Raw genomic sequence first — 25,683 nt, 5'->3', positions numbered from 1 at the left:
ACTTGTAAACACACAGGTCAGGATTCCCAACTACTCTTCCCAGCTCTGCTATGACTATAGTGATTTTGGAAGTCGTTTACCCTCCCTAGCTCTCCATAAAGTTAGTATGATACATATGTACCTGCTTCAGAGGTAAGAAGGCTCAATGTCTATGAAGTGCTTTGAGATGCTCTGAGTTGTCTTTTTTTAAGCAATGTATTACACAAAGTAATGCAGAGAGAATAAATCTAGATAAAAAAGGAGGACAGAAAAGAATGTTTCTAGGGTGGACCATGAGCCATTGCATGCTCACACTGTTCCAGAAGGATTTAAAGGGATAGCTAGATACTACAGTTCAGAAGACAGAGCCACCACACAAGATGAAGTGCTGAATCTTGCAGGAAAAGCCACGGGACAAAACAGAAAAAGAGGTTAAGGTGTCAGAGGATTTTAATTACAAAGGAATTTTTCTATATTTGTGAACTTATAAGGCAGTAGCAGAAGAATGGCCTGTGGAGCAATGTTTAGCAGTTAGTTCCTTCCCTATTCAGGAGTCTGCATAAAAAACACCCACCACAATGCTGTATGGGATAGTGAAATATTAAGAACTGCTTCCTGAAGATGCATTTGGAGGTTTGTTGGCTCACTAACTGATTGACTTTGCAGTGTCTGGCAGTGGGAGCAGTATCAGACAATAAGCCAGGAGCTCTTTCTGCTCTGACTCAGCGAGAGGATGGCTCAGTGCTTTTTGCCTTCCTAGATATCAGGTGTTTCTAAGGCACCTGTCACCTGAGTAGCTAAGCACTGAACAGTTATGTAAAGTGCACACCACCATCCTACAGGTGTTAGCCTCTCTTCAGAGCAACCTGGTTTCTTTTCTCTCTCCCCCCACCCCTGCAATCTTTTTCCTTGATTTTAAATGCTGGAAGGAAAAATAAAAACCAACATACTCCCTCTCCCAACTCGGGAAGGAGCAGTGATAATGTCATCTTGATTGTGTGCATATGTTTTAAGCATCTAACACATGCCCTCTAACAGGAGGAAACAGCTACTGCTGAAACATTGCTCATTTTGGCCAGATTAGACAAAGGGCATGGAATAGCATCTGACTCTCCAGGTCCCACGGTACCAGAAAGCTCAGGCAGAGCAAGGATGGATCTCAAGATATATACATCTTCTTTGACGTTTCTATGCCATTCGAAGATTGCCGTGGTGTTCTCGTAACCTTATGTGAAAGGGGCATTAGACGAAGAGTTGGCATGACAAATACTCCAGCCGTCCTCTGCTTCCTTCCTCACTCTTTATAGCATCGCCTCCTCCCAAAAGGGCACCACAATCTGCCCAATGGAGGGCAGCAATGATGGGATAGGGATGACCCCACTTGGATAAAAGCTGCTGGAAGCAGGAGAGAAATTCAGTTTGTCTTACAAGCAAACAATCTCAAAGGCCCAATGTTACTACTTAAGAAGCCACTTCAAAGGAACTCTAGGCAGCTGCTTATTTGGGTATGTCCCCTCTCTTACTAAATGGCTGAACCATTTACAAGAGTGTTACAGCTCTCCAAACCACAAGAGTAGGATGCAAAGAACTTTATACTCTTTGCCCTCCTCTCAGAGGGCAGAAGATGGGTCTGCCACCCTTCCCAGAGGAGTTCTCAGCTGGGCTTGTGAAGAGAGCTGCTCAGAACACACATCTCCTGCCATCAGTCAAAGCTTAAAATTGTTGGCTGTAATTTGACAGTTGAAATACTGCAATTCAGAAAAGCTACTTGGGAGCACCCAAACTATCACTTGTGTCCCCACCGCAGGCTGGGTTCCCTTTCCAATAATGCATCATTCTCCTCTCAGTAGTGCAATCCCTTGCTGTGGTGCATCATAGAAGACGTACTATCTGGGGGAGTCTACTCCACAGAAGAGGGGTTTTTTGGGGGGGAGGGAGGGACCTGAACTACCATGCCCATGAGGCATGCAGCAGCACTTTTTAGGCCAGACTATTTTGGTTTTGATGGGGGTGAGGGGTGCATATCAAGCTGTCATGAAAACATTCCAGGGAAGCGTAATTTTGCCAAAAGTAGACAGAAAAATTTTGACCAACCCTCAGCATAGTCTGCAGAATATTTCATCTGAAAAAGCCACATGCACTAGGAATCTCTTTTTGGAATAAGTCCACTGCAAACACAGCCTCATTTCTTTACTGTGCAATTTATAAACATGCAGCAGCACTGAAGACAAACAGTCAGTATGTTACATGTGGCAAATGAGCTCAACAGGATTGTTCTGCATGCAGCATAATAAAGTTAAGTGAGAAGGTTGCTTTTCTTAGAAGGATGCATTTTTATAATTTTATTAAAAATTTTAAATAAGGTAATAACTTGCTGATTTAAATGTTTAACCCTTTTGTTTGTTTTTCCAAATTTTTTTTGTCTGTGTAAGACAAAATAAATGTAATTTTGGTGTCATTTGTTTTTTAATTGTAAGTTGTCCTATATGTCATGTATGATGTCTTCATTGTATGTTGTGTGTCATGTGACTATTTTAAAATTATTTTTATTTTGTTGCAACAAAAGTCAATTTTATACCTTTTTTTTAATAAAATGTGGTACCACACAATTTGGCTGTTATGACTGGGGTATAATCATATTGCGAATACAATTTTTTTGTGAAGTTTAAAAAGGTTTCAGTAACAAATAGATGTACATATATTTCTTCTGAAAAAAGTAATGCAATTACAAACAAAAAATTTTTTTCTTAATCAAAATTGTTCATTGTTTTATTTTTATTTTTGATTTAAAAAAATGTAAGGGGAAACCTCAACATTAAGGTTAAGGTGACATTAACAAAATATCAATTTTTGTATGGATTTTTATAAAATTGTTTTTACTTTTAAATGCAGTTTTTAAAATGGCATAGCAATAATATATAAAGCTAACTAAACTTTATCAACAAGTTTCCCCCTTGGACTTACAACAAAGCATCATGAATGTTTAATATCCTCAAAATATTTACATACACCTGTTTTTAAAATTCATTTTTATTTAAATTCTATTTTATATTGTGATAAAGGAAAGTAGTAATTGTTAATGTGTGTGCTTTTAAACAATTAACTAAAGTGGAATTGATGTCACAAGCAAATAACTAAAAAGTTTGGTAAAAATTATGTTACTAACTCTTTTGCTCAGAGTGTTTAGCAGGGGGAAGCAATAAACCTTCTCATGGAACATTGTGAGTATCTATTTTAGCAGTTAAGCATTATGTTTAGGATACAATATTGGTAATAAATCTCAAGTGAAACTAAATGCCTATACAACAATTGCAAAAGTTTAGTTTGTATTATAAAAGACTTGGTCCCTAATATATTACAAACAAGCTAAACTAACTTTTTATTAAATGTGGGTTACTAAAAACAAGATAAATATAACAAACAAACAAAAATATTTATTATGTTAACTAACTGAAAGTTTAAGGTGTCATCCTACAGACCAAAAACCACCAGATCTCACCATAAACACATTAGATAACAGTATACAGTAAAGAAATGCCCAAGGATTAAGAAAAGAAAAATTAAGTGCTTTATAAATAAGACTGTTCACCTCCATCTCCCATATATGTGCTGTACACCATTTACAATATGCATAGCATTGTTATATTGTTTAATTACCAAACAAATAGTAGCAAACAAAAACAAACGGTTAAAAAAAAAGGAGAGAGAAAGAAAGAAACACAAAAAGAAATTAAGTTGCATAGAACTACAACTTGAGTATCTGGAAGACAGTACCTGTAAGAATCAACTTTATCTACATCAGCTGCTGGCGTATCACAGAGCACTGCAACCAATGGAACAGAGAAGCAAGCCATTCCTGTTTCCTGCCCAGTAAAGCATATCCCAGAGGGAGACAACCAGCAGTGAGGGTAACCTATAACATGAATGGACAGTACTCTCGGATCTAGCCTAGCCCTGATCTTTAGGTCCCATTACCAAAACTGCTTTCCATCCCCCAGGCCACTTTGCCACAGCCCTGACCAAAGACCCATGATTTCCTCAGGACTCTTCTATAATCAGGCCCAGCAGCCAGACAACAGCTCTCTTACACAGACGTAGCCCTACCAGCACTGAGCTGTCCATGGTACTGAACTTCCCTTTGGTCAGCCAAGAGCACCACCTGCACTCCTCTGACTCTAGCAAAGAGCTGACTCTGGTCTGCACTGCAGCTCCTTTTATACTAACCTGCAACCTGTAGATTGGCAGCTTCCTGCACCAGCTCTGTAGGCTGCTTGGAGGACTTAACTCCACTGTTCCTTTCCTGGAATGAGTGTGGCAGGATCCTGGGCCTCCATCAAGGGATATCAGGGCCCAATCCACCGACTCATAGCAACCAAAGATCAGGTATGCTTTCATGTCTAGGGTTATATAGTTACAGCCCCTTCCTTAAAAGAATACACTATAATACTTCACAGTAATTGTCTGAACAGCTTACCACAGTGTCTGTGACATATGGCAGGGAAAAGTTAAGCACCCTAAAAGATAAAGGCCCCAAACCTTCAGGGATATATATTGGTTGAGATAGTTTGAGAGAGAGAGAGCGTGTATGCTTTGTTCTGTTACTTCAGAGATCAAAAGGAGATCGTAATATTTAAATGAACTGTAAATGTAGTGGTATCACTGTATTGATTTATTTTTGAAGTAAAAACAAGGCAGAGTCCTGTGGCATCTCAGACACTTACAGATTTATTAGGCCATAAGCTTACAGTTTTTTTTCAGAACTGTACTCATGTCTGTATGTATAGTGGGCTTTTAATCAATACTTTTTAAATAAATTTGTTTAGTTAATACACAAACGTAACTGCACTTTTGGGCAAAGTGTGGAATATTCATTAACCTGAGAGATACTGTGTCCAATCCTTTGGAATTGGAAGAACGTTTGTATTTGATTTGGCAGTTTGGGAGGGAGCCCAAAGGCTGGGTTGCTTTTAAGGAACCTGTATTTTGGCTTCTGTGTAACCAGTAAGGTATTATAGAAGCTGTTTAGTGGCTAGTTGGGTGGATCTAAGTATCGGCATAATCACCAGCTTTTGGGGTTGTCTGCCCTATTCTTTGCAATTTGTCCTAACTGAGGAACCTCGATGTGGTCCCCCTGAGAACCACAGTCACAATATCATTGCAGAGTCCAAAGTCATTTATTTTCAGAACACTGTGGCATCTGCTGTGAGAGTGATCAGCTAAATTAGGGCTTGGGGGTTGTGCACATAAATGAAAATCTTGTTTCAGGACAGCAAAACAGTACAATTCTCAGGCTACATTTAAAATGTGGTTTAAATTAACTGGACTGAATTAAATAAAGCAATATGCAGAATAGTAACAGAAGAAGCTTTAGTTTCCAGACTGCAACAGAATGCAAGGAACAAGTACAAAAGGAGGTTACTCACCTGTGCAGTGACTGATGTTCTGTGAGATGAGTGTCCCCATGGGTGTTCCCCATTAGGTCCTTGTGCTGCCACTGAACCCATTCTCCAGAAGAGGAGTCTTCAGAGCAGTGTCCCTGGGGCCACTCATGTGCACACCTCTTGCTGTGCGCACCTACTGTGCAAGCTTTGTGCATGCATGAGGCCCCCAATCTCCTCAGTTCTTTCTCTACCCTGGTAAGAAATAGCCCATCAAAGAGGCCAGCATTCTGAAGCAGAGGAGAGGAAAGGAGGGTAGTGGAGCACCTACGGAGACACTCACCTCAAAGAATGTCAGATAATGCACAGGTGAGTAACCCCCTCTTTGAGAGAGAGAGATGTCCCTGTGGTGCTCCACAGCAGGGGTATGTCTAAACTACATGGCTCCATCGATGGAGCCATGTAGATTTGTTTGTTCGGCAAAGGGAAATGAAGCAGCGATTTAAATAATCGTGGCTTCATTTAAATTTAAATGGCTGCCGCACTGAGCCGACAAACAGCTGATCAGCTGTTTGTCGGCTCAGCGCACTAGTCTGGACGCTTCTGTGCCGACATGAAAGCCCTTTATCGACCTCCCCCCAGTAAACCTCATCCTATGAGGCATAACAGGGAGGTCGATAAAGGGCTTTCAGGTCAGCACGGGAGCGTCCAGACTAGCCCGCTGAGCCGACAAACAGTTTATCAGCTGTTTGTCGGCTCAGCGCGGCAGCCATTTAAATTTAAATGAAGCCGCGATTATTTAAATTGCGGCTTCATTTCCCTTTGCCGATCAGCCTAATCTACATGGCTCCATCGATGGAGCCATGTAGTTTAGACACACCTCAGGTGACTACAAAGCTGTATCTGTGTAAGGAGGTAAGGACTTCGGATCTGGCATGAATGCAGTGGATAGGACTGCTGTAGGCAATCTGAGGGTAGAGAAAGGTCCCTGGGAAAGTGCACAGTGCTTTGCGAATATATGCTGTGATAACCAGGTAGCAGCTGTGCAAATGTCTCCTATAGTGACCTTTCAGAGAAATGCCACTGAGGTAGACATAGCTCTGGTTGGGTGTGCTCTTATGTTGTCAGGAGAGTTAGCACCTGATAAAGAGTAACAAAATCTTATACAGTCTGCAATCCAGTGGGAAAGTCTTTGGGGTGTGATGGCTTGGCCTTTATTATGATTAACGATGGAGACAAACAAACCATCTAGGAGAGGACCTAAACAGCTTTGTACATTGTAAATAAAAGGAAAGTGCCCTGCATAAATCTAGTGTGTGCAGGATTGTTTCAAATGCATTAGCGTGAAGTTTGGGGAAGAAGGTAGGTAGATGTATGGTCTAATTCAGAGGGAAGGAGGATCAAACCTTTGGCAAAAACTCGGGATGAGATCGTAAGGTGATCTTGTCTTTGGAAAAGGTAGTATATAGGGGATCCACCATCAGTACTGCAATCTCTCCTACCCGTCTTGCAGAGGTAATAGCTACAAGAAAAACTGTTTTCATAGAAAGGTGCAAAAGGGAGCATGCTGCCATTGGCTCAAATGGAGATTTGGTGAGAGAATTTAAAACCAGGGGGAGGTCCAATGGTTATCCTGGGGAGGGAGGTTGTCACATCTAGGTAAAGTGCTACAAGGCCTTTGATGAACCTTAGTAAGCAGATGTACAAATACTGAGGTATCATCTGTTTTGAGATGAAAGGTTGTTATAGCAGCGAGGTGTACCTTGATTGAGCTCAGTGTGAGACCAGTCTGTTTAAGGTGCAACACACAGTCCAAGATTAAAGGTAATGTAGACAAGCTAGCATGTCGCTGTGAATACCATCTGGAGAACCTTCCCCATCTCTTGAGCTCTGCTGTGAAGTAGGACGTGTAGGACATGCTGGAAGCACTCCAGTTCTAGTGCAGAAAACCACTGAGGAACCACACATTCGGGTACATTTCCTGGCTGATAGAGGAGATTATGATTGTGGGGCAGAGGGATTGACGGTAATCAAGACATTTTGAGCAGAAAGAGGAACCAGGGTTGACATGGCCAAAAAGGTGCTATGAGAATTAAATGTGCTTTCTCGATCTGTGCCTTGACTACCACCCTGTTTATGAGGGATATCAGAGGGAAAGACATATAGGAGATGATGTGACCAGTTGATGAGGAAGGTGTCTCTGAGGGAGCCCTTTCCCATTCTGGCTTGAAAAGAACTGTGGACACTTCTTGTTGTTTTGAGTGGCAAAGAGGCTTATAGGGAGGTGACCTCATTCGTGGGGGAGCAACGAGAGAATATGTGGATTCTTTTGCCACTCATGTTCAGTGGGTAGCGCCCCGCTTAGTGCATCAGCCATGGTATTGGAGGTTGCCCGGAAGGCATATGGCCATGACAGATACACTGTGCTTCAGGCACCAATTCTAAAGTGCAAGTGTTTCTGTGCATAGGGCGTGTGATTAGGCCCGGTACTGGTGATTTATAGAAAACATTGCAGCGACATTGTCTGTGTATAGTTTCATATGATTATTGTTGATTAAAGGGAGGAAAAGCCTGCAAATGTATCTCGCTGCCTTTAGTTATAGCACATTTATGTGAAGACCTCTGTTTTTGCTGGACCACAATCCCTGGGCCAGGTGAAGCTCCAAGTGTTCGTCCCAGCCCATAAGGGATGCATTGGTCATCATTGAAACGGACGGTTCTATGGTAAGGAACGGAATGCCAGAACATAGATTTTCCTGTTTTACCCACCAGAGAAGAGATTTCTTTACCAAGGGTGGGATGGTGAGGGACTTTGATATTGGGTGGATGCTAGGTTTTTAAACCATCCTGCGTTACCAGAGCAGACATCTCATGTGCAAATGTACATTTGACTACAGTTGCAAGCTGCCATGTGACCTAGGAGTTGTAGATAGTTGGGAGCTGTTATTCAGGGAGAGGATTGCAGCAGCTTGATTGAGTCTATGATTTTGTGAAAACAGTCTGTAGGAAGAAAAGCGAGAGTTCATAGGGACTCCACGTAAGCACCTATAAACTGAATTCTCTGAGTGGGTATGAGATTTGACTTGCTCTCATTTATCTGTAGCCCAAGATGTTGGAAGATGTGTCTTATGATTGAAAGAGCATCGAGCCTTTCTTTGTATTCCCTACACTGGGGGTCGGCAACCTATGGCTCATGAGCCTAATATACCTCACTAGGGAGCCAGATACAGCTCTTTTAGAGCCCCAACTCAGCTCCCCCTTGCTCTCCCCGCAGCTTGGAGCTAGCACTGGTGCTGCAGCTTCGTGGCCTCCTGCAAGATTGGAACTCCAGCGCCAGCTTCCTGGGGGGAGGGATGGGGAAGAAAGCCACAAGGCTCTGTGCCAGATCTAGTCTGCAGAGAACAAGCTAACAATGGCTCAGTGCGACAGCATTTTCCTTCCCCCCCATGGGGGAATATGGCTTTCTGCAGGCTGCTATGTTTTATTCCCTCCAAAATACTTCCTGCAGGCCTCCCCTGTGAACCCTTCCCAGAGGCTCCTGCCAGCAAATGGGAGCAACAGGAAGCATTTTACACCTGCTTCCCACCCAAAGTGCCCCTCACCTCCTCATGTCCAGACCCCCTCACTCACCCTCCTGGCCAGACAGAGCCTGCCCCCAGCCCTCACACCCCCTCCCCAACTGGGGTCCAGGCCCCATCTCATGGCAGCATCATAACACACACACACACACACACACACACACACACACACACACACACAAACTCTGAGCCCATCATACACCTCAACCCCCTGCCCTGAACTCCTCATACCTCCACATCTCCAGGCCCCTGCCATAACATGCCTGCTTCCCCACCCACTCCAGCTTTGTGCCCTGAATCCATCATATACCCCAATCTCCTGCCCTGAATCCCTCATGAGTCCCAACCCAGACTCCTGCACCCCCACATCACCAACCCCGTCATAAGATTGACAGAAGACAGCCTGAATGTGTACATGAAGCTAGATTTGACTAGTTATGATGGAAACTTCAAAGAAATGTGCAAAAAGATGCAGCAGCAGAAGTCCCATTAAATGAAGTCTGTGAGTACAATGTTTCATTTGTGCTATTAATCATGTCAATTATCAATAATATTACATTGTATATTTTCAGTCATTCAAAAGTGTATTCTTATACGGCTCTTTGTTGACCACTTATTCTGAATTTGGATGTAGTTTGGCTCTTTGGTTTGAAAAGGTTGCCCACCCCTGCCCTACACTGTTTTAACTAAAACTTACATGATCACATCCCTAAATGTAATGTATGTTTAAATGGTTAACCAATGAGCCTGAGCTCATTAGTTAACCTTCACAGTTACACGCCCCCTTCCCTCCCCACACACACTGCTGCTTCTGATACAGAGGCAGCAGCAAGGGGGGCGGGGAGCAGCAGACAGCTCTGCAGTAGTTGGTGCTTATGAGGAGCTGGCTTAAAAGCCAATTCCCTGTGCGCACAAGTGCCTATGGAGCCGCCTCCTCCCATGTGTAAATGTGCTACCACTGGAAAAAAAAACCCACATGCTTTTTAACATCCCTCGTTACATTGTGAAACTGCTCCCCAGCTAGGGGGACCTTAAGAAAGTGAAAGATCATACCTGGGGAAATAGCTCACATCACATCCCACAGTCTGTAGTTGCTGCTCTACAGTTTGAAATGTAACATCTAAAGCGTTCCTGGAGACAAAGATCATGCAATAGTTCAGCCAGATGGAAAGGAAATATCCAGGAGAGTGAGCCCAGAGACTGGACAACTGGTCAATCAGCTTGCCATTACTGGGGAGAACACCTGCAACACCAGAACTACAGTCCCTCAAAGCAAGGGACTGCTCCACTTTCAAACTATTTAATATTGGACATTTGTCTCTCAGAGTTGAATGGAGGCTTCTTTTTCTTCAGTTGGTGAGGCAGGGACCAGAGAGATTCAGACCAAGACACCATTAGTCATATATGAAAGATGAGTCTCCTAATTTCCTTGATCAGGGCATGTGAATTCAAAGCTTTTGAAACCAAGGTACATGAAATACAGAGCAAGGAAACCCAATCACTGTGGGGAAAAAAGGGTACCACACCCCTTGTTCTATAGCATGAATTTTGACAGATCAAAAATAAACATAATCTATATCCCGACCAGAATATTTACATCAGGCTTAGCTACAGTACAAATGCAGCTCAGAGCTTTATAGTGCAGTTTGCACTTACTGTGTGTTGAGCAGAGGCTGTTCCAATCAAGATGGAATACTATATCAGGGCTATCTTCATCCCAGCCTGTAAATCTGTATTTATAATGAGGGCAGCTGAGTCTTTTCTCACCGCATGCAAATTAAATGCGACCTCTAGCTTGTGGCAAGGAACATTATTCAGTACTTGACTGGACAAGGTTTGTGCATTCCTGTACAATCATCGAAGATATCAGAAGTGGGATATGCAGAGAGAACATCTGGAATGCACATCGGAGCTTTCTTGTACAAGAGAGCATCTACACTGGCACGGATGCTCTTGCGCAAAAGCACATCTCTTGTGCAAAGGCACATGCCAGCGTAAACGCTCTCTTGCGCAAATACTTTAACGCAAGAACTCTTGCGTTAAAGAGTATTTGCACAAGATCATGCCAATGCAGACGTAGCCTTTCATTTGATGCTGTACTTCAGCACCACTCACCAACAGGTAACACTGGAAGCAGATGTAGTTTTTATTAGGAAAACTAACCTAGTCAACAGCTAACAATAATCAACTCACATAATAAAATGATAAACACTGTGTCGCCTCTGGCTGAATGCTTCTGATAAAGTGCTCGCTCTACATCTGATTGACCAATCCTAATCCTCAAAGGAAACCTATCCAACACTTTTCAAAAGAGGTGCTTGGGAACCTTCAATTTGCGACTTAGCTAGACATTAACAATCAATATTACAACAGTCTTTAAGCGACTATTAGTCCCAAACTGTAGGACCCCATGCCCCAACCCCACAGGGAACTACGGTGTGGAAATCTACACAACAACGAAATAGCTCTGCAGCCCAAGCTCCACAAGCCCAAGTCAGCTGGCACTGGCCAGCCATGAGTTTTTCTTCACTCTGCAGACATACCCTTAGTACCTGCCCCATGCCTGAAGAAGAGCTGTGTGTGACCTGAAAGCTAGTCTCTCTCACCAACAGTTTGTGGTCCAATAAAAGATATAACCTCACCCACCTCGTTTTCCTAGCAAAAAGGCATTGCAACTATGTCAAGTTACTTGCATTAAGCTTAAGACTAATGGAACTAACACTTTGCCTGAAGATAACATGCATGGAGACAACCATATTAATAAAGTGTCCCTATCCTCGTCTCTATTAAACCATTATATGTTCATAAACACTGAACAGAAAAAGGTGGAATAATTTAATTAATTGGATTGGCATCCTAGGACACAGCAGAAGGAAACATTCCCTTTTCCAAGGATTGCCCTGAGCAACAAACAGATAAAGATGCTGTGATGTCAGATAACAGGTCTGGCTGAATAGCCAGCTACTTGGGAGGACATACCATCAACACAGCAAATTAAAGCTTCATTTAGCTAGCCTGGCTCACAGGAACAGAATGTGATACAGCACCATTTAACAACTTATTCAGCCATCAGTAACTAGACCCTGCATGCATCCTGTAACACAGACAAACCCTACAGCAGCTGAACCTACAGCCTCTTTCCAGAACAATCAAAACTCCATTTTCCCTTAGACATGCCCTTCATGACTACAAAGCAACGCTAATTCAAAATAACTCACATTATTTCGAAATAACAGAGTGCGCATCTACACAGCAAGCCCGTTATTTCAAAATAATTTTGAAATAACAGACTTCTTACTCTGACTTCTGTAACTCTCATTTCATGAGGAGTAAGAGAAGCCAAAGGAAGAGTGTTTTTCCTTAGACTTCCTGCAGTCGAGACAGCCCCAAAAGCCAAGTTAAGGTACTTCGACTTCTGCTATACAATTAACATAGCTGAAGTTGTGCATCTGAATTTGAATTTAGTCCACAGTGTGGACATGCCCCGAGAAAGAACCCCTTCCACCAAAAATACACACTTATATAGCCAGGCAACGTTCATGTAATACACTGAAGAGGTCTTACAAAACCTACATTTTTCACTCTGCCCATTAGTTCATTTCAAACACAACTACTTCTAGCATGTCCAACCTCTGAACAACTTTAAGAACCTGGTGATTTACATACAAATCTCTTGTTATTTCTTTTTGCTCATTACAAAGATTCAAGAATGGGGAACACAGGTCTGGTCCTGTGACTGATTTAGAGTACAATAACTTGCTATTCATAGTGGCTAGAAATGGGATCCAAATAGCAACAGAAAGTGGCAACTGCCAAATGTCTCACAGGAAATATGCAATTGCTTCTAATCCATGTAGGGCCCAAGTTCACAACAGAAAAGCTATTTCAGGTCATTTCAGACATTTCTAAAACTAAGTTATAATTTACCTGAAAGGCCTATATAAATTGAATATATGGTTATTAGGCACCTGGCAACATGGCACAAAGCTACTGCTGGTCATTTTTTGTAAAGTCTCTAAAACATCACTAAATTATGGGATACAGAATACAAGAAAGTTCTGCATAAACTTTTCAGTCAGCCCTCTTTCAGAATGCCATACATTAACTCACTTGTGTATTGGACCTTTGTAATAATAATGCCATCAGATTAATACTAACTAAAAATGTTATAAATATTTTAACATTACAGAATGTTTAATTTGCAAGAAAGTGGTTGGTTCCAAGGAGCAACACCAAGCAGAAATTGGCTCTTATTGATAATAGAGATAGATAAGAAATAGGGCATGGCAGTAAAGAGTATCAGAGACCATGTGCTCAAATGGACTGATTTAAATCACTGATTTTAGTCATGACTTATATCAGCAAGCAGGAAACACTGACTTAATTAATTTTAATAGCATTTTGTATCTGTACTTTTTTTTAGGAAAATAAATAACAGTCAAACTGGGTCAGACCAAAGTATCCTATCTTCCAACAGAGGACAATGCCACAAGCCCCAGAGGGAGTGAACAGAACAGGAAATCTTCAAGCAATCCCTCTCCCATCACCCATTCCCACCCATCCTGGCTAATAGCCAAAGATGGACCTAACCTCCATGACTTTATCTAGTTCTTTCTTGAACCCTGTTAAAGTCCTGGTCTTCACAACATCCTCTGGCAAGGAGTTCCACAGGCCAACCGTACACTGTATGAAGAAAAACTTCCTTTTGTTGGTTTTAAACTTGCTACTTATTAATTTCATTTGGTGACTCCTAGTTCTTATATTATGGTAACAATTTCATTTTTTCCACACCAGTCTTGATTTTATAGACCTCTATTATATCCCCCGTCCCTTTAGTCTCCTCTTTTCAAAGATGAAAAGTCTGAGGCTTTTTAATCTCTCTTCATATGGGACCCGTTCCAAAACCCTAATAATTTTTGTTGCCCTTTTCCAAAGCCTATGTATCTTTTTTGAGATAAGAAGATCTGTACGCAGTATTCAAGATGTGGGAGTACCATGGTTTTATATAGAGGCAATAAGATGTTCTTGGTCTTATTCTCTATCCCTTTTTTAATGATTCCTAACATTGTTTGCTTTTTTCACTGCTGCTGCACACTGAGTAGATGTTTTCAGAGAACTGTCCAGAACGACTCCAAAATCTCTCTCTTGAATAGTTACGAAATGATAGGGACTAATTTAGTTATATGTATAGTTGGGATTATTTTTTCCAATGTGCATTACTTTATATTTATCAACATTAAATTTCATTTGTCATTTTGTTGTCCAATCACTTAGTTTGGTGAGATCTTTTTAAAGCTCTTCACAGTCTGTTTTGGTCAGACTATTTTGAGCAGTTTAGTATCATCAGCAAACTTTGCCACCTCACTGTTTACCCCTTTCTCCAGAGGATTTATAAATAGGTTGAAAAGAATTGGTCCCAGTATGGACCCTTGGGGGCCACCAGTAGTTACCTCTCTCCAATCTGAAAACTTACCATTTATTCCTACCCTTTGTTTCCTGTCTCCTGTCTTTTAACCAGTTACCAATCCATGAGAGGATCTTCCCTCTTATCCCATGACAGCTTACTTTACTTAAGAGCCTTTTGGGAGGGACCTTGTCAAAGGCTTTCTGGCAATCTTAGTACACTATATCCACTGGATCCCTCTAGTCCACATATTATTTGACCCCCTCAAAGCACTCTAGTACTGGTCACCAACCAGTAGCCTGGGCTCTACGAGTATATCTTGAAGCCTCTGACAGGTGATCCTGACTGGTTTGGCCAAGAGGCCATCAAGTGCCCGCACTTCAGATGCCCCTCCCCCTACTGCTGTGCATCTCCTGCCCTTTGCCTTGGAGCTGCCCCTTGGGAGCCTCCTGCTTGCTGTGCTGGATGTGGGAGGGAGAAGAGGAGGGGGCTGATGTCAGGGTGTCCTTTGTCCTTCCTCCCCCACTCCTATACCCCAGCTCCACACAGAGAGAAGGGGAGGGAGGGAGCTTGGCAATGCAAATCTCTGTCACTCACACAGTGTGTGTGTGTGTCTGTCATTCTTACAAACATCCAGTGTCTCTCCCTCTCATCTCCTGACCCAACACGTACATGAGAGGTTGTTGTAACTTCCGTTACTCCTTGCAAAGTGGGTTATCTTTGCGTCTTGACTGGCTTGTGCATTTCATCATTTTCATTTCTCTCTACGCTTACATTGAATTCTTTGAGCAGTGAGTTCTCAAATGCCGAACCTGTCGTGGCTGGAGTCATTATCCCTGTGGTAATTGCTGTTCCTGGATGTGGCTGGCATCTCCCTGCAGCCCCTGAGAGAGGCAGAGCAGAGGGGCTCCACATGCTGCCCTTGCCTGCAGACACGACTCCTGCAGCTCCCATTGATCAGTATCGGGGAACCGTAGCCAGTAGAAGCTGTGGAGTGGGTGCTTGTAGATGAGGGGCAGTACATGGTGCCATGGAGCCATTGCTGTGCATGCCAGCTGCTTCCAGGAGTGGTTCAGGGCTAGAGTAAGCCTGTCTTAACCCCACTCCTGAGGCAGCTGGCTGGCTGCTCCCAGGATAGGTGAGACATGAACCCACAACCTTTCCCTCCTGAGGCAAATGCCCCATCCACTAGGCCACTCCAGAATCCATCCCACCAGCCTACCTAACTTCAGAGGCTCCCTTATCCTGCTTTCCTAATGCGAGAGCCAGGTCCATTCCTGGGGCAGCTGGTGTTGGCTGTCTGGCTGCTCCCAGGGTGGCCAGAGGGATGGAACCCACCACCCTATAGTTTCAATGAATTTGCCCAGTACTGACAGACTTACCAGTCTGTAATTGCCAGGATCACCTCTAGAGCCCTTTTCAAATAGTAGCATCACATTAGCTATCATCCAGTCATTAGTTATAGAAGCTGATTCTATTTCTTTTTAGTTGTCAACTTTAAAATCTGTAAGTTTGTAACTAAAATGTCCTTTATATTAACCCTTTAGGTTCTTTTTGCTAGCCAAGAGGAAACGCCATAACTATATTTAATTATTTAGGCAATTATATTACATTTTGTATTGTATTGGAAAATGGTGAATGATGCACTTTATATTAATTAGATGATGTTTAAGTTCTGGTTGGTCTCATGCCATATTTGTATATTCACAAAAACATTTTGCATAAATTAAACATGCTGGATACACTAGTACAGCACTACTCAACATGTGGTTCGCAGCCCGTTTGTTTGTGGCCCACGGTGTAGTTTGGGTTTACGGTGCGGTTTCAGTTGATAAGTGTTTTAGTAGTTAAGTTCCTGGATGGTTGGGAAGCCAAAACAAAAAAGAAGTCAATATAACGGTCTTTTGTTGTTATACATTTTAGAAGTTAAATTCCTGGACTATGATTGCTCATTATTCAAAAGAAGAAGAAGAAGTGCTGTCATATGGGTGGAATTTGGGTAAATACTGCATTTTATTAATACCGGCAGAACTGACTAAATGGGACCTGCGTGTTGTGTAGTTGTCTTAATTTTTGTATTCATGCCTGTCAGTGTGAAAGAAGCTATTTGCATATATTTTCATGTATGTGCAACCACACTTAAGTTGCAGCCTTCGGCATGTGCTGGGAGTATCAATGTGGCCCCTGGGGCTTCCAAAGTTGAGAAGCCCTGCACTAGAAGAAAGTGTGTTTATTAAAACAGGTGTTGCATTTAAAACTGATTTGTTAAACAAAAGTAGTATTATCTGTAATTAGCAAACTGAACTGAATATTTCTGATCACCATGTCTTTCCAGATTTAGAACTAGCATACCCACAGCCTCTCAGGCCTACTTTTTAATTCATAGATTAGACAAGGATAACAAGCCTTCCTGCTTTTTCAGCTCTTCAACAGCTAAATCATTCAAGATAAGAAACCCATTAGTTGAACTACTTGTACTTTCAGAAGTGTCTACCATTTTTCAAAAGCCGGTTCTGCACCTCAATAAATGCTGGCTCCAGGTGCTTAGCCAGTGACTTCTATCAGTTCAGTTGTATGACTATTGCTTGCCAGCAAACATATATCACTTAATATTATTTTTATATTTCAGTAATTAACAGATTACAGTAAATTTGGGCCTTGATTTTTTTTAAAAAAAAATCAATCCATATTTAAACTTGTATTTATTTTTTTTAAATCCAATTTAAAAATTAGAATATACATTTTTATTTGTCCTGCCTTTTCCATAATAGTTTTTCTTCAAATTTCCCTGCGGTTGCATTGCCGGCATGGTGATAGCAACTAGGGGAACACCACTGTATACCAGTCCCTACTGAGTAAGACACTGGTTACCAGTGTACACTAGGCACTTTCGCTATTGCTAGCACTAGTGAAGCTGCAGTTGGTGAGTTGAATAAAAATGCTAATATAGATATTGAAGAGTTTAAGGGGGAAGACAGGATTGGTCAAGACTCTTGCTAGAAACAAATCCTGCACTGTATCCCTGCTCCTGGAAATCCTCCCTCTTTCCAGGCTATGCACTCCAACTCCCTGTTACTGACTTCTGATCAGCTCATCTGTCCAGGATCCAGCCACAAGAAGGAGCGTGCCTCACAATGAGAGAAGTTTACTTATCCTCAGGGAGAAGGCAAGACCTGTTAGGCTTTATCTACACTGCACAGCTTTTAGACACATGCTCATGTCACTAAGAGTTGGGCAGTGTAAATATAGTTTTTCAGTACTTGTGCTGACAAAAATACTTCTACCTCGAGTGGGTTCACATGGTTAACAAGAAAGCACTCCTGCCAACAACAAACCGTTTATGCCACTACTTGCCAAAGCCAAAAGTATTGTCTTCTGGAGGAATTGGGGCAGGGGGAAGAGAGCTAAGCATCTGTGAACAACAGAAGTTTTGTCATTCAATTGGCAGTGTAGACAAAGCCCACTTCTTTGGGCGGGGAAGCAAATATGAGAGAGAGAACTCAGGAACTCATTAAAACAGCATGTATCGTGCTAGAACAGAATTGGGATTTTTACACAAGTGTTGCTCAAATCAATCCCAATGCAATTTTTAAATAGCTTCATTAAAAGCAGTACAACGTAAATATTGAGAGAGGATGCTCATAAAACCTAGCTGCTACTAGAAATCTATGCTGCAGTTAAAGCGGAGATGGATTTTAGCTAACTTGGTTAGAGAGCTGTTGGATCAGTGTCAGTGATGATTTTTTTAGGGGGATGAGTGGCAAGCACTATTTCTGCACTTCCTATAATCACTTCATGGAGCCATACAAGTGCTGAGCAACTGCTATTCTGTCCTCCAAACCAAACATCAGGCTTAGCAATCCTAGTAGCTGCAGAATGACAGCTACCACACACACTGTTTTGACTTACTCAGGAGATGTGCAGTTTGTTACTAACACAACATGCCTGCCTGCTTCAGCAGAAGAAGCCTCAAGAATAAGAGCAGAGAAGAGAACAAGATCTGTAACCTTTCAGTTGAACTACACTTTGTGTTTATGTGCATCTCTTCAGGAGTTTACCAACACCACAGTTAAATGTAACAAACACAGATGCCAGGATGGTTTGAAGATCAAAACTGCTGATTGAAAAGGGACAATGGAAAGGATTAATGTTAGTGCCAGTTTCCCCTTGTTTCTCCAAGATATTTGCTTAATAGTCTCACTTCGTTTCTTTGATCTAACCCTTCCCAAACTTTAACAAATGGGAACGAGTATCCAGGTACAAGGTCCTTCCAGTCTACCACCCTTCTATGAAAAAGACTGGTTTTGCAGTATAACCCTCCTTCCCTGTCTCCATTCCCCAGATCTTGACTCTGGTGAATTCACTGGTACACGTGTGCCAGAGTCAAAGACAATTCCCTGCAGATGCCCTGCCTCCAGGCCTCTGGAGGACAGTTGGCTTCACCTGGTTTTATCTGGGGAGGGAAGCAGGGCTTTGAAAAACTCAGGACAAGCTGTTTGCGACTTTATGAATCTATAACAGAGCAGAGCTGCTCAGACTGCAATGATCTGTAGAGGGTACAGGCTTGTATGTGGTAGCACAGTGGCCACTCACCGTAGAAACGCTATAGCAGCTCTTTACTGTTTCACTACTTCCAATGAAGTAGGAAAAACAAACAAGCAAGTCTCAAGAATAGGAGGGTGAAACACTATTTAAGGTAATGGACAGGCTTCTTCTCTACACTACCCCACCTGCTCCCTCCTCTTGACATTTAGATGATCACCTCTTACAAAACCCGAACCAAGATGAGTTTAAAAAAATACAGAACAGCACTGCCATGATGTTTGCCACTATCCCATTGCTCAGTTTCCCTACCCTGTGGTTAGCTTGTGTAGTTATATGATAAGCTCTTTGGCACGGGCACTACCTACTACTGTGTCTGTACAAGGCCTAGCTCTGCACAGGGACCCTTGTCAATCAGTCCCTCAGCACTACCAGAATGCAGTCTGGGATGTAATGGGATGGCATTAACGGGAACATTTCCACTGAGTATCAACGAGAAAAGACTAATGGCAGCAAGATCTTAGAACAGGGGACAGCAACCTATGACTCATTGATTTTCTGTGGGTCAGTAGCCCCCCCCCCCCCCAAAAAAAAAAAGGTTTCCTGCTCCTGTCATAAATAAAGACAAAGTTGAAACTTTCTGTGTTGGACATAATATTTTATTTTATTTAAAATTAAGCCTAGCCACCAAGTCCCCAATTAGGGTACAGCCCTCCTTCTGCTAGCAGCATCATAACACTCCTGCCCCCACATCGACCCTGAGCCCATCATACACCTAAACCCTCTGCCCTGAACCCCTTGTCCCCCCACTTCCTCAAACTCTGCACCTCCACATCCCCGTTCCCCTGCCATAACACTCCTGACCCTCACACACTCCAACTTGTGCCCTGAGCCCATCATACACCCAAATCCCCTGTCCCAAGCCCCTCATGCACCCCAATCCAGATGTCTGAACCCTCACATCACCAACCCCCTGCCATAAGATTGACAGAAGATAGCCTGAATGTGTGCATGAAGCTGGATTTGACTAGTTATGATGAAAACTTCAAAGAAATGTGAGAAAAGATGCAGCAGCAGAAGCCCCATTAAATAAAGTCTGTGAGTACAAGGTTTCATTTATGGTATTATTAATCAATAATATTAAGTTGGATGTTTTCAGTCATACAAATGGACATTCGTATACAGCTCTTTGTTGACCACTTTTTCTGAATTTGGATGTAGTTTGGCTTTTTGGTTTGAAAAGGCTGCTGACCCCTGTCTTAGACAGTGGGGAACAGTCTGCAAGGGGAAACAGCGAAAGCAACACAGTTATGGACATTGAGAACTGGACACAGAATGAGGATGTATACAACAGGAAATATCCTGCATTGCCTGAGGGACAGACCTGATGGAACTGGATAGGGCTTAAGTTGTTAACATGCATGCTCTGATAGACAGTATTACTACAGTTAAAACTGAAGGGCAATTGAGATGAAACCAGTGATACCACATGTCCTACACTGACCTCATTTTTTTCCAGCCAAATGAAAATTTCTTCAAACTCATTCTGCAAGAGTCACACATTTCACTTTGCCTCTCTGCCATCTGTATCCTGCTCACAAGCAGTCCTGCCCTTTGGTATTAGGAGTCCTCCCATTTTTTGTAGTATTGCAGATATGTACTAAATTTCCTCATCCTATACCCCATGCTTGCAGCAGCTAAGTACTAGATCAAGATTAGGAGAGTCAGTAAGGAATGATGAAGTTCAATTGCTAATATAGATGAGAGAGAAATATATTGTCTTCCATTAGGGGGATATTAAATAACGGACAGGACAATTATTTGCTGGGGTACAGAGATAGTTATTATTTACCGAGCTTCCAGTTCCTACTTTGAAGAAAAGCCTCACATCTAACTAGAGCTGCTGCTGCAAACACACACAATACCTTCCATTTGAAAGCATCTTCCTTGCTTTTATTCTTTTCCACTCTCTTCCCTGTCATGAAGGCTCACAATCTTAATTTCCTCTTCTGCCCATCCAACTTCTTACCAACTGTATCCCTTATGTTCCTACTGCTACCATGTCCTCTTTCTGTCACCTGAATTACTATAGCCTTTTTTTCCTCCCCGCTCTGTCATCTCTTTAACATGTTGCAGTAATTTACTCTGTCCAATACTTCACAGTATCAGTCACTATTTCCTGTGATTAAAAGTAACCTATTACAATATAATACACCTTGGCAGAATTAAATTTCTTGTATAATTTGAATGGATGATATCAATGCTTATTTTAATGCATTTTGACCTATTTGCATTTGCAGGACATTTTAGCGGGGCCAAACAATAGTTATTTAATAAAAGATAAGATTTAAAAAGTTAAAGCTTTTTAACCATTACAACATAAGATGTATGTTTTGATGTGTGGCTGACAAAGTGAACAACCTTTAATCAAATTCTAATGAGTTCTCAAGTTTTCTTTTTTTATCTCTACATTTTGGTAGTTATGGAGATATATTTTCCAGGGTCCACGTATAGTGAAATCGATGTTTACTGAAGCTTATTGATAAAAATCTTAGTCAAGGTAGGGTGGGTATACCTTTTATTGGACAAACTTCTGGTGGGACAGAGAAAAGCTTTCTTCAGGTCTGAAAAACTAAGGCTTTGTCTACGCTAGCAGTTTTGACAGTAAAATTTTGTCAATAACGGATGTGAAAAAATATCCGTCTGACCAACACAGGTTTTACCAACAAAAGTGTTGCTGTGTATAGACAGTGCTATGTTGGTAGGAGAGGCTCTCCTGCTGATAAAGTGAATGCCTATTGCTAGAAGTGATTTAATTATGCTGGCAGGAGATCTCTCTCCCACCAGCAAAGAGCACCTACAAAGAGACCTTATAGCAGTATGACTGTAAGTAGTGTAGACACAGACTAATTCAAGCCAGGTCTACACTAGACCTGGAAGGTTGGATTAAGGTATATAAGTCCAGCTACATAAAATACGTAGATGGAGTAAGCTTACCATATGCCAAGCTTAGCGACGTCTTCACAGAAGAAAGCCGATGGGAATATTTGCTCCTGTTGGCCTCCCTTACTCCTCGTGACTGCCAGGAGTACTGGCGTCAGCTGGGCCATCCTCAGCATCCGATTTAGCGGGTCTTAACTAGACCCATTAAATTTAACACCAAAATACTGATCTCCAGCATGGCAAGTGAAGATGTGGCCTCAGGTGTTGGCTACCTTTCAAATAAGAGCTTTTTTTGTTTTTCTCTTTGACCAAAATATTTTGAGAGTAGCATCCCACGCAAAGCTACTTGTGTACATATACACAAAGATAGCAAGTCTACAGCAGATGTCAAAAATTCTAATAAACAAAACAGGTGAGAGAATGAACTGCATCTGTTTTCTCCCTTTTGGTTATTTAACAATACAGTTTGGCCAAGACATTACATAGTGACCCATTCATTGTTATATTTAAATAATCGCTTATTATCTTTACAATAACTTATTTTAAAAATAGGTTTGAATAAAGTTAGAATTTTTCTAACTTTACAATAACTGTGAATACATTTAAAATTATTACTACTCACCAGAGTGCAAACTCTGGGCTGGAGCCAAGGGGTTTGGAGTGAGGAAAGAAAAGAAGAGCGGAACAGTTGAGAGGAAGTTGCTAATAGGTTACAGATTCTTGTAATAAGCTATAAATCCAGTGTCTATAGTCAATCCATAAATTTGAGTTCTAGTGAAGTTACAAATTTAAGCTCCCAAGCTCATCTTTTGAAAGAGCCAGGGAGGTTTCCTTTGAGGATTAGGACTGATAGGTCCAATATAGTGATCACTTTCTGAAGCGTTCACCCCCAAGCAATATGGTGTTTTTGTCTTTTATCATTTTCCCATGAGCGTTCATGCAAGACCACAGTGATTGCCTTGTTTCAGTGGCTTATTAGGGCAATTAGAAAGTTTGTCTCCTCTCTGACCAACAGAAGTTGGTCCAATAAAGATATTACCTTACCCACCAGTGCACAATTTAAATTCATTTTGCTATCTACTCAAATTACAGTGAAATCGGGATGGCTTTTTCCTCTGAAATAATGTTGTGATGAAAAGCCAGCTCTGGACAAACCAAGGGAGTGGTGAACAAAACAGAACTTAGCTAAGAAGTAAGGTCAGTTTTCCTCACCATTCAATGGCTGAAGGCTTCTCTTAGAACGCAGGGCACCAAACAACTGTGACAGGATTGGATTTAAGGGCAGGTGCCCATGTGGAGTGCTGGTCCGGGGCCACTGTGCTCTGGGCGCTGTTGTTAGTGACAAAAGGGAAAGGTAGATAGAGATAAATCATGCATCAAAGCCATGAAATTGGCTCCATATGCAAGAAACATGCGGGATTCAAAAGTTTAACAAGTGTCTGTGGGGGGGGGGGGCATTTAGTCTAGGGCCAGCTCCGGGCAGGGAGTAGGTGACAAATGCAGGGAAAGCCCCAGGGCACACTAAGGCGGTTTAACAAAGGGGCAGAACATCCTCCTCACACACACAAGGAGCAGAACGTGTGTGTGTGTGTCACCCCCCCCCCCCCCCCCCCATGAATGCAGCTAAGGGGCGCGTGAGCGCTGAGCGCCCCTGCCGCCGCTCCCCGTCCCCACGCAGCCTGCCCCGCCCCGCCCCGCCCCGGCGCGGACGGACTCACCTGCCTGACGGGGTCGGAGCGGCCCGCGGCCGGGAGCAGCGCGAGCGCGAGGAGGATCGGGGCCGCGCCGGGGCTCATGTCCAGCCAGGCTGGAGGCGGCGCCGGGCGGGAGGGCTCGGAGCGGGTCCCGGGCCGGACGGGGAGCAGGCTCAGCGGGAGTTTGGCTGAAGTTTGGCCGCCGCGGGGGCTCTGTGCTGGGGAGGAGGCGGGAGCCCGGAGCCCGCCCCAGGCTGCGCAGCGGGCTTGTCCCGGGCCCGCTCCCCACGCGGCAGAGAGACGCGGCTGCGGTGGCGACTCTGCGGACTGGACCGAGGGGAGGGGCGCGGAGGGCTTAGACCGCGAGCCCGTCCAATCGCCTCGGGAGGCTGAGAGGAGGCGCCCGGCTGGCTTGGCGGGGGCTCCCCAGCGCGCCGCGGAGCGGGGAACTGCTGGGTGGAGCGTAGCAGCGCCAGGCGGGCCCCGGCGTTAAGCAGAGAGACCCTTCTCCAGCAGCACCCCAGAAACTCAGCTCTTCGGCTGCACCCCGCTGCTTCCCCCTCCCGCCTGGAAACAGAGCCCCCGCCGTTCAGGAACTGCCCTGGGGCCGGCTAGTCTGGGCACCTCCTTTGTCAGTCCTCGTCTTCTAGCGGGGAGGGGTCTGGCTGCTGGGCAGCGCGTGCATACGGACAGCGATAGTTACACTGCGGGAGTTTTACCAAGTCTCAGGCACACACTTCACTTTAAGTACACGAGCAAGCTTTTGTGCAAGTCTTTGCCGACCTGAGCGTTCAGTGACCTGGCGGATGGGTGGGCTCATGGGCTCACTTTCCTACGCACTTGTTTGCATTTTGGGTCATTACCCTTCGGTTTACATTGACTGGGAAGACAGACAAAACAAACTGTGCAGTCACTGATCTTCAAGCTGCGCTGCGCCTGCCTGTTCCCTTTCACGTGGCTCCCAAGCAGTGTGACAAAGTAGAGCATAGGTTCCCAAACTGCGGGGGGAGGAGGCGGGAGGTGAAGAAATTCCAGGGGGGGCGTGAGCGACCCAGCTCTCCCCCCCCCGCCCCCCCCCCCCCGCCCATCAAGTTTTGCAGCTCCAGTCAGTTCCTTTTTTTCCCTCTCAACAAGTTTTGCTGCTATTTGGGGGAGGGGAGGGAGTTTGTCTAAAAAATCTAAAAGGGGGCATGATGCCAAAAAGTTTAGGAACCACTGAAGTAGAGGGTTTCAATCTCTACCTGAACAAGGACTAAAACACAACTCTCCCGAGTCTGGCATCATCTCTAGACTTGGGAGACAGCATGTTGTTAGTGAAAGTATGAACCAATGAACAGGTTAGGGCACTGAAAGCATAATTGATGGGCACTTGACCCAGAATGCTTGTGGTATCCTAGGATGTACTAAAACTCTTTCCAGTGGAGGAAACCTTCAGCTGAATAAAGAGGAATAATGACATCTCTGGATCTGCTGGCAATGCTCCTCTTAATGCAACCTAATATGCCATTAGCCTTCTTGGCTACAAGGGCACACTGTTGACTCATATCCAGCTTCTCATCCACTGTAACCCCCAGGTCCTTTTCTGCAGAACTACTACTTAACTGGTTGGTCCCCAGCTTGTAACTATGCTTGGGATTCTTCCGTCCCAAGTGCAGGACTCTATGTGCACTTGCCTCTTATGCCTGGTGCTTGGCCTGCAACTCAAAGCAAGCTCCATGCCAGATGGGCGCTGCATCTTCCCTGGGCCCATGGCCCTCCTGCAGCCCTCTGGCCACTCCTGTCTCATCAGGGGTGCCATTTCAGATTGAGGAGGGAGGCAACTTGAACTGTAATTCTAGAGGATACTTAGGCACCTGAAAGCTGTGGGGGTTTTCAAATAACTTAGAAATTAGCTGTTGAGTTCACAGTACACATATGAATCCAGAAATATTTCCACCAGTAATAATTACATTTACAGATAGGGAAAGCAAGAAAAATGTTGCTTGAGAACTTGTTAGAGTCAAAATTCAGTGATATAAACTTCTGACCTGGGCCTGCTACAAATCATGTCTGGTTCTAGGATATTTATTTTGTATATCTTGACATGTAATATTGACACTTAGTGGTTTTTGCTATTTTGTTGTAGGAACCTGGATGAGAGCCACAAGGTGAGTGAGGTAATATCT

At 43.4% G+C, this 25,683-nt stretch overlaps 1 protein-coding gene across 1 annotated transcript in view; it reads right to left on the bottom strand.

Annotated features, from left to right (window-relative positions):
* Window positions 1-24,337, bottom strand: part of GLP1R (glucagon like peptide 1 receptor) — a 126,578-nt gene extending 102,241 nt beyond the window's left edge. The window contains exon 1 of the mRNA XM_075925080.1: window positions 23,543-24,337. Coding sequence (XP_075781195.1) covers window positions 23,543-23,620 — 78 coding nt within the window. The 5' untranslated portion in view covers window positions 23,621-24,337. The remainder of the gene's footprint in view (window positions 1-23,542) is intronic.
* Between the last annotated feature and the right edge of the window lie 1,346 nt (window positions 24,338-25,683).

Source organism: Pelodiscus sinensis, chromosome 3 (assembly GCF_049634645.1).
Source record: "Pelodiscus sinensis isolate JC-2024 chromosome 3, ASM4963464v1, whole genome shotgun sequence".
In the NCBI taxonomy this organism is placed as follows: domain Eukaryota; kingdom Metazoa; phylum Chordata; order Testudines; family Trionychidae; genus Pelodiscus; species Pelodiscus sinensis.
This window is presented reverse-complemented; position numbering and strand designations above follow the sequence as displayed.